General features: G+C 28.2%; 1 protein-coding gene across 1 annotated transcript; it reads right to left on the minus strand.

The window, feature by feature from the left end:
- Window positions 1-3,078: 3,078 nt before the first annotated feature.
- LOC101489219 (peptidyl-prolyl cis-trans isomerase FKBP42) lies at window positions 3,079-7,599 on the minus strand. Its single transcript, XM_004506261.4, has 8 exons — window positions 7,459-7,599; window positions 7,333-7,373; window positions 7,054-7,239; window positions 6,030-6,119; window positions 5,433-5,617; window positions 5,243-5,365; window positions 4,991-5,143; window positions 3,079-3,641 (listed from the first exon to the last, which is right to left on the minus strand). The coding sequence occupies exons 2-8, from the start codon at window positions 7,370-7,372 to the stop codon at window positions 3,306-3,308; spliced, it is 1,113 nt and encodes a 370-aa protein (XP_004506318.1). The 5' UTR covers window position 7,373; window positions 7,459-7,599; the 3' UTR covers window positions 3,079-3,305.
- Window positions 7,600-10,208: the final 2,609 nt, after the last annotated feature.

Here is a 10,208-nt window from a genome sequence, read left to right on the forward strand (position 1 = left end):
TTAACTATACTTTACTTTTTTATCACTCAATTTCATTTGTTGAAAAGCTATTGTAGCCATTGGCCTTATATTTTTAGAAGGGGTTATAATTGTATATTATATAAGATAAGATAGATTTTTATGTAAATAAAAAAAGATTTATGTTATGTTTGGAAAATGCTAATGTAGATATACAAAAGGATAATTGTGCATTAGGAAGTTTTATGAAATATGATCGGTGTGTTTTTTTGTTTTTGTTGATGAAATATATGAATGGCATGTTGATAATGGATGATGATTTTCAAATTTTTTTTTAACTTTAATTTGTCACCTGCATATCCATATTTATTCTCTTTTGTTTTATGTGATTCTAAATAATTTAGAATTAAAATATTTAAAAATTTGCTACAAAATATTATTAAGACATAATTAAGTGAAGCTAATGAAATGAATTATTTTTCTTTGGCACTTATCTAAAAGTTTTTTTTTTTATCAATGCAATTGTTGTTTACAAAATATTACGTATCTCACGTTGGTTCTAAACAAAACTTTTATTTTATGCATTAAGGTTAAATATTTGTCCTTATTATTTGTCTAGTAAATTATAAGTAGTTTATTATAATTTTTTTAAGCAATACATGTAATATTTGAGCCAAAATAATTGATATATCATTGCTGTTACTGGAGGTTTCTACAAAAAAAAAAAAATCAATCAAATTTAAAAGTAAACTTAATTGAAAAACTATTATGTCATCTTTATGCAATTGTCAAGTACAAATCCAATTTTTCATGTATTTAATCAAATATTTTATTAGTTCTATAGCTACATCAATAAACATGTTTGTAAACTTTTGTCAGAATATATTCAATGTTTTATACAAAATTGATTAATGGAATGAGATAAAGGAATGAAAAAAATTGATTGATTGATAGAGGTTGCACAATGAATTTTTTTGGTACGAAACTCTAACACGGTGAACACAAAAATATGAAAGAGATATAAAAAGATTAAGATATATTAAAGATACAAATACTATACGGTTAAAATTTACGTCAAATACTTTTACCTCCTCTTATCTGATATTATCGATATTTTTTTTAGTTTGAATATTTTGATTTTTTGTTATACTATTACCATACCTCCAATTCTTATACTTTTTTTTTTAAATTTCTTTTGTATTTTAAATTTTGGAACTTTTATAGAAATTTTAGATTTGATCTTATCATTCTGATTCTCAAGAAAATGGTTATGGTAATCTGAAATTAAGTAAGGAGGTAAGTAAAATATAAGATAGATTGTTCCAACTAGAGATAACACTTATATGCTCTTGATCAATAATTTATTTTTGAATTTAATCTAAAATTGAGAACTTTACTTTTATTTTTGAATTTAATCTAAAATTGAGAATTTTATTTTAATTTATAAATTTAAGTGTTACAAACTTTAATTAACCAAATGATAAAAAAATTCAAGAGTAAAGATCAATTTTAGTTCCCGAGAAAAACTGTTAGATAAAGAAAGTAAACTGTTAGATAAAGAAAGTTAAACCAAAACAAAATAATCTCTACCTTCTTTACGATTTGTTTAGTTAATGAAAAACACGGAAGAAAGAAAACTAAGTGAAAAGGAAATAGAAAATAAATTGATTATTAAGTAGTTTGGTGCAAAAGAAAATGAATAGAAATGATGAAAGAAAAGAAATATGTGTATTTATAAAATGACATAAATATTGTTAAGAAAATAATTTACAAATAACAAAAATAATACAAATAAATATTTCATTACAATCAACAAATATTATAAAATATAAAAAGGAAAATAAAGGGAATAAATATATAAAATAAATTTTGTAACAATCAAAGAAAATATTTCAATTTAATAAAGTACAAATATTGTATATTTATACTTTTTATTTATTCTAATTTTTTTGTTAATGATATTTATGTCATTTTATAAATACATGTATTTCTTTTCGTTTTCCCTTAGAGTTTAATATGTATTTACCGACAATATAAAATTGTTTTACATTATCCTTCAATAAAAAATATATTAAAGTTATTTTAGGTTGTTCATCGTCATGAGTTTTGCATTTTCCATTTATAATTTGCAGATGATACACCAATTATGGTGGAGCTGAGTTTGTCGAATATTGGAACAATTAAGGCCATATTGTTGTTGTGTGAGCTAGTGTCTGTTTTGAAAGTTAATCTCCAAAAAAGTATGAAAGTATGTTAATGGTGGTGAATGTTGGCAGTTATAAACTAGTATGTTGTTGTTGGGTAGGTGGTTTTACTTATAAACTCTTGATGTTGGCCAGGTGGTTTCACTTATAAACTCTTAACGCTGAGGTAGTTTTTTTTTTTTTTTTCTTGCTTTTGTCAACACGACTTGATGTTAAAAGGTAATAAAAAAAAGTGATTTTCATGTTGAAAATTTAGAGATTAATTTATAGAATTTTTTTAACAAAGAAAAATACACTATTTTGTTTTTCTTAACTGTAATTAAAATCACTTTTTAAAAATAATCAATTACAAAAATGATTTTCGAGTGAAGTTACTTGAAACAGCTTCTGATTTGAAGTCATTTTTTTCTTCATATTTAATTTTTTTTTTTTTAAATTGTAATCATCGGATGAAAAACTCTTTATAGTAATTATTTTAAAAATAAAAAAGTTTTTGCAATGACAACATAGAATGACTTTATATTGACGGTGATTATAAATTACACAATTTCATTTACACTAATTGAAGAAGATTATTCACTTTCTCTTGGTAAAAAGTAGATTATTCTGATATTATTAATTCAATCATACTTTATCTATACTCTATTTTTAACACATCTTTGCACAAAATAACAATAATTTAAGATACATTTGTCATTTATCATTTGTATTTATTTTTCACACTACTATTTAAATAAATAACTTAATTAAGAATAAGCTATTTCATGTAAGCTGCATTTTGAACTTATCGAAATAACCTGAAAATGACCGGCAGATATGTAAAAAGTTGTTTCTATAATCTACACCAAACACACTCGAGAGATGTTTATGTCAATAGATAAATCTAAACAAGTTGGTTATACGTTAACAGACTCTATATTAAACAGTTTAGTAGTATTGTCAAACACAATTCCTCTATAGAAGAGTGAAATCACAACTTTTTCCAACATCTGATTGTTTTTGTTTTCACTAGCAAAGATAAGTAGTAAAACTACAATAGTACAATAGTTACCTCAGGAGTACAAAACATGGTGGCCTTTCATAGGATGTACGTAAACAATTGTCGATTCAACAATGCTCTTGAATTGTTGTTCAAGAGTTGAATTAATCAGATTTGGGCTTTTCACTCTTGAAGAGTGTGATAAAGCTATAAAACACTGAAAGAAACCACTGCCAAATAAGTACGGGCCAATTTCTTCTCTTAGGTACTGGTTGAGGCCTTGGTCCAAATATTCCTTTATAGATCTCTTTCTGCTTTTGATAAATTGCTTTATCATGTTCAGCAAGTAGCTTCAATTCTCTTGCAATTGCTTTATCATCGGGTGCATATTTCCTTGCTTTTAGAAAATCTTCCCGGGCAGCATCTGTCTGCCCAAGTGCTGCTCTAGCCTTACCTCTCCTAAATAATGCCTTGACATTGTTCTCATCTTCACCTAATACCTGCACGTTTCACCAATGACTCATGTAGGAATAGTTTGTTAGTTTCAACATTTAGAATCATATTCTAAGGAAATGTTCCTGAAAATACTGTTACAATTTTTTTTCTCTATTGAGGTTAAAAGGTCAAACTCTTACTACTAGGCTGAGACCTCATAGAAAAAAATACTACTACAATTTATATGTTTGGTAAATAATGTTCCTGGTAATAATTTTGTTTAGTTAAAAAAACATTTAGTCAATAGTAAATAAAAGTGGTAGAATGAGTTGGAAGTGAAAATTCATAGTTGGTTGAGTTTTAAGGTAACTTCTGCTCCCATGGGAATGTTAATTCTTTATCATGGGAATGAAAAAGGGGAAAACATGAGCGGAGTATATTCCAGGGATCCATAATAGCGCGGAACTTTAATAAAAAAACATGCATCAAACATGGGAATATTACAATCCTAAGCTCACATTCCCGAAAACATTTTTGCATATCTTGAAACCAACATACTCTAGGGTGAAAAATAATTTCTGTTTCACTCAGAAACTTAATGCAGTGCAACATTAAGATTCTAAATTAAAGCTACAACAGCTCTTCGAGGACAACAGGTATATATTTTTCTTGACTATAGATATGACAAAATATGCTTAAGATGAAGGGTCCATACTCCACAACTTCTGCCTAAGAATGCTTTGACCGGTTAATGATGCAAAATAAACAGTATGAATTTTCCCTTCATTAAGATTAAAAGGAAACCTTATCACAAAAAGCATGAGCAACCTCCAATATGTCAATAGAATTTTACCACCTCATTATTGTGTGACCATGCTAAAAGCAGCATAATTATAATTTTATAATTATAATGGACTCAAAACCCAAAACTGAGTGAAAGGGATTTACAAAAGAAGAAAAAGTGCTATTTTATTCTAGAAAGAATCTTAGAGCTTGATAGAGTAGAGGTAAGATAGAATTAGATGAGGAAAATTATTGTATTAATGTATGAAAACAGAAAATGATTCTAGAGCTAATGCTCCTCAGTTAGAGAAAACAATTCTCTCAGTGCCCAACCTCTAAGGTGTAACTGAAAAATAGAAAAAACCATCCAACTACTTCCCCGCACACTCCTATTTATTAGTGGAATATTAACTCACTATGCCAGCTAGGCAATCTCACTTTTTCTGCATTCCCTTTCTTATTCTTTCTCACATATACTCGCCATTGCTTAGGCCTCACCTCATCTCTGTTAACTAAGAGATCCCCCTCATAACTCGTTGGGCCCAACCCATTCCTATCAGAGCTCCAATAAATAGAATAAAAAAATGAAACATGTTTTATGCGGAGATGACTTTTAAAGTCATATACTTACAATGGTGCATTGTCCTATAGCTTCTTCATAACGGTTCAGCTTAATCAGACAGGCTGCCGTGTTAAGATGGCATGGATTCTTTACGGCCAGAGCCATATCCCTATATTTCCCAAACAACTGGAACATGAAGTCATCTCCCATATAAGCTATGGCCTGACAAGAACCAAGACAATCAAGAATTTATCAAACCCAAATTAACATAGAAAAAAGCAAGAACCATGTCAAAGAGCATAAGAAACACAAGTGTGTAACCATTTCATACTGTTGCATGGCCTCCTCTAGTTTATTTTCTTGAAACAGAGCATTTCCATCCATCTTTCTCCGATCGGCTGTACCAATCCTTTCCTCCACGGTCATATCACTGCGAGCTTTTCCCTGTGAATTAGGCCCTATAAGCATCTTACTAAGTCAATGGCTATACAATAATTTAATGCCAACTTACATCTTTTGTTTCATCAAAACCAATGAGCTCAACTTCATAAACTAAATCTGCCATGGGTGGAACATTTGGAAAAGAAAAGCTTCCTTCTTTTCCATATCCTAGTTCCCAGCTCACACGCAGCAAGGCTCGCTCCCCAGCTTTCATGCTTGTAACCCCAATGCCCAAGCCAGTCATTTCTTTCTTCTCTGTTTCAGCGAAATCCATCAAAAGCAAATAACAAGTTCGGTAAAGCAACACACATAGAAAACAAATATGGGGGAGGGGAAGCATTTTAGTCTAACATAGTAGATGTTGGTCACACTATGCTTGGACGTCAAAATAGCAGAAAGTTAGCAATGCATACGTAGTAATTGAAAATAATGGAAGACAAAATATTGAACAAAATTCGTTTCTTCAAACTTGTACAAATCACCCTTTCATTTGACAAAACTCATTGGGAAGGGTCCAAGACTAACATTTACAGGAGATGAACACTATAACTTGACATTGTGTTCTATTACCAATATATAAATAGGAAAATAAACGATTTCGAGAATAGATATAAGAATCCTCGTAAAAGAAAATCCACAAATCCAATAGTTTGAACTTCCACCATACCTTTTCCTAATATCATCTCACTTGGTCGTTGCTCCTGCCATGTATCTTCAAATTTGTGCTCCGTGCCCTCAGCCCATGCCCTATAATGGACTGCCACCATAAACCATCCAGGTCAAAATCGTGACTTCAATCCAACCAAAAAAAAAAAAGAAAAAGGCTATACAAATAAAAAAGAGTACAAGACTAGATATTAAGAACTAATGTTTGATCAATTTTGCTCCTTCTAAAACTTTCCTCCTATCAGTCTAAAGAAAATAAGATTTCCTTATGGTAAAAGAAAACTAGATGTCCTAACATTTTACACGTTCATACCAAAACATTGCCATATATGGTAGGGATCAGATATTTCGATCCCTAAAATTAACAGAATTCCAAAATATCCTTCAAATTGAAAATCCTTTGAAACAACTTCAAGCACTAAATTGAACTACCAAAAGGACTAATGTGATCAAAAGATTTTCAATTTCATGAATCATTTTGAATCTTCGTTAAATTTAGTACCAAATTGCTCAACGCCTATGATTTCAAACTAAAATGATGATTCACTCATTGCTTATATTATAGCTGAAGTTGCTATACACAGAAAGATACGATGAATGCCATTCCAAATTAAAAAAAAAAACAATAATAATCTGATATCACTTGATATGATACTGTTTACTTTAGTATATATCCCTTTCATTTCCACAAGCAAGTTCAAATTTTTTTTTTTGCAACTTACCAATGTTAGAAATTAGTATTGTTAATATTGTTATTATTTTGCTGAGAATGGAGATCGAACCTACGACCTCCTTTACCACTCCACTCCCTAACTCTCCCATCTCACCCACCAAACTAACCTTATATCCCTTTATCACAAACAAGTTCAAATGATTTAAGATATACACAATTGCGTATCGACATTCTACAACTCTAGACCATTTATCTACTAGCAAGAAACATATACCACGAAATGAACTGCATAGTTTTTTCACACTAATTACAAGCATGGCATAGTCAAATCACGATTAAAAAAGGTACTTACTGAAGCATGTTGAATACTTGGAAGGTTTTTTGCCATGACCTTCCTTAACTATTTGCTTAGTGACCTTCTCATGAAGAACCTCAACTTCAGAATCAACTTTTGGAGGTCTACTCACTAATTCCTCTGGTGTTTCCCCTTTACCATTTGCAGAACTTTCATCAACCACTTCATCTACATTTTCTTGACCTACAATCATCAACAATACCAACACAAAAAAGATAGTGATTTTCTCAATCATATAAGAAATTGAAACAAAAGAATATTATTATTTTTAATTACCGAGTGTTGATTGGGGTTGAGGTTCTTGAACTTCTTGCATGCTGTGAAATTTTATTGCATAGAAAGAATCAAATGAGAGAAAGAAAATTGGTTAGATGATAATGTAAAATAGTGGAAGACTCTTACGTTGACCAGATCGATTTTTGTTGGTGTCTCGATTGAAGAAGATTCTAGTTCTAGAGAGAGAGAGAGAAGAGAGAGAAGAGAGAGAAAGAGTGAAATGAAATTACAAAGCGAAGGAAGGATTATTTATTACTATACTCCCTCTCTTTTTAATCCCTCCTGTCCAAATTAACGGTGGTTTAACGTTCCCACTGAAAATAATTAGTGTAGGTAGTGTATTTTACTGTTTTAGAAAATTAAACTTATTTATTTTGTTTTAGTAAATAATATTCTTTTGTAAATTAACCTTATTTATTTTTACATGTATTTTTTTATAACGTCTTTGGTTAATAAAAAAAAAAAATAATATTAATGAAGGGAAAATTAACCTAGACGTCTTATATGATTGAAAAAATCAACACTCGATAATTAACTTAGATGTCTTTCTAAAACTATTTTATTATTGTAAAAGTTAAACTAGACGTCTTTCTAAAACTAGACGTCTAGTTTTAGTAAATTAACATTATTTATTTTTACATGTATTTTTTAATAACGTCTTTGATTAATAAACATTTGTAATAAAAATATGTTTTATATATAATTAATGAAGGGAAAATTAGAAAGACATAATTAATGGTGAGCTAGAATGAAAATTTTTTAATTATAATATTTCTAATTAGAAAGACATAATTAATGGTGAGCTAGAATGACACTTAAATTTTATTTATTTTTACTTTTTTATTTTTATGAGAATTTTTTTTTACTTTTTTAAAACTATGTTTTATCTTATTAATTATATCTATCAACTAAAAACTTATCATTCTAAATTTAATATTAATTAAAATAACTCTAATTCAAATAGTAATTAAAAATATTATCATTCAATATTTATTATAAGTATAAAGAAGAGATATATTATTATTAATTAAAATAATTTTAATACATTTTATAATTTTTTTAAGAAAATTTTAATCCCATCTACTAAATTATAAAGTCAAAGTCAAACCAAACTTATTGTTTGATGTAAAAAGAATAATTTATACTACTTTAAACGTTAATAATAATAAATAAATAATAATAATATTTTATTTTACTAAAACAAAAAAAAAAAAATAAAAAAATAGGACTATTCTTATTATTACTATTTTACTTTACTGGTGGCAGTTAGTTTCATTTATCTACATAGTTACATTTATTTACATCTTATTTAAATTTTGAAGTGATTATTGATTTTTATTTTATTTTAATGAAAAATAAATTTAATTTTTGTAAATTATATTTATATTTGGTTTGAGGTAGATAGAGAGGAAGTCGGTGGAAGACATATTTTATTTAAAATGTATTTGATTTAATTTTTATGAAAAAAAAAATTCTTATGATCTCTCTCCAAAATGTAAGATTTGAAAAATGACCAAATTAATTTAAAAGTAATTTAAAAAATTTATTCTTCCCTCAAATAAAACACAAGCATTCAAAATGTATATTTCTTTCTTTACTTCCTCCTTTTATACTAAACATATATTTGCTTCACTTCCCATCTTTTTTCCATTAAAATATCCGATCACGTTGAAGAGTTAATTTAGAGTATAAATAAGAAAAAACTTTGAAGTTTAAACGATAGGTGTTTTTTTTTTCTTTTTCATACTAGTATTATATTTTAACAAAAACTTTTAACATTCTTTACAGTAGTTAGTATATTTTTGGTTGCGTAAAATGTCACCTTCTAATGAGTATGAAACACCTGAATGAATTGTTAATTAATCATGCTTCTTTGTTTCTTTAGTTTTTTTTCCTTTGAGGAAAATAAAAAATATGGCACTTTGGATATTGATATTGAATTTGAAGATCAAAATCTAAATTGCAAATGAGTTTCTTTTTATCGAGTTGTTTATTAGGTATAGTTATTACAATCATATTTTTAATTATTTATAAAAAATAAGTATATATTTTAATGAATGATGTTTTAGAAATGTTGGATTTTGAGTTTCAAAAACTATTTAAAAATCACAATTTATGCCACCGAAGATATTACTGGGTTGAATCGCGGACTAGGTCGCTCTCTTTAAGACGTTTCGCGGCACTGCCAAATTGTGCAAGGCAGACTATCAACCACGAAGTCCCCAGGATAAAACAGCCCAGATTCACTGTATCGGAGTTCCACTGCACCATAGAAAACCGTAGAATTACAACACCCTCAATATGGCAGTTTAAGCCACTCTCAATATGACAATTAAAGTCACTCTCAATATGGTACTATGACCATTCATAACTACGGCATAATAACCGCTCAAAAAGACAAAAATGAATGGACTACGGCATAATAACCGCTCTAAAAACAAAGTGATTACGGCATAGCAACCGCTCTAAAAACAAAAGAACTACTGTAACGCCCCAAATTTTTTATACGAATATTACTGAAAAATGTTTATTTTCTTTTAGAAATAACTAATTAATTTTTTTTTTCTCATTAAAAGAACGTAATGTAATTTACTAAAATATTATTTATTTATTCATTTGCAAAATTAATATTCCAATTATTAGATCAATATTCATTTATGGTCCAAAATAAAATAAATTCTCTTTAAGTGAAATTCAAAAGAAACAATGTTGACTGAAATTAATGACATTCAATTTTTTTCTAGCTAATGAAATATCACGTCTGCATTTCTATTAAAAGTTAATGATGAAGAGTAAATAACTTTACAATGTGCCGCAAAAATTTAGTAATACAAAATATTATTTTTAAGTAAAATATAATTTTCCCACGTGCGTGC

The sequence above is a fragment of the Cicer arietinum genome, chromosome 6 (assembly GCF_000331145.2).
Source record: "Cicer arietinum cultivar CDC Frontier isolate Library 1 chromosome 6, Cicar.CDCFrontier_v2.0, whole genome shotgun sequence".
NCBI classification, from domain to species: Eukaryota; Viridiplantae; Streptophyta; class Magnoliopsida; order Fabales; family Fabaceae; genus Cicer; species Cicer arietinum.

Excerpts from the sequence above, each read along its gene's own strand:
- LOC101489219 (XM_004506261.4), bottom strand. The coding sequence starts at position 7,372 with ATGCAAGAAGTTCAAGAACCTCAACCCCAATCAACACTCG. Across the intron at positions 5,366-5,432 it reads GTTTTGATGAAACAAAAGAT|GGAAAAGCTCGCAGTGATAT; the intron begins GTAAGTTGGCAT and ends CCTAATTCACAG. Across the intron at positions 5,144-5,242 it reads CCATGCAACAGTATGAAATG|GCCATAGCTTATATGGGAGA; the intron begins GTTACACACTTG and ends GGTTCTTGTCAG.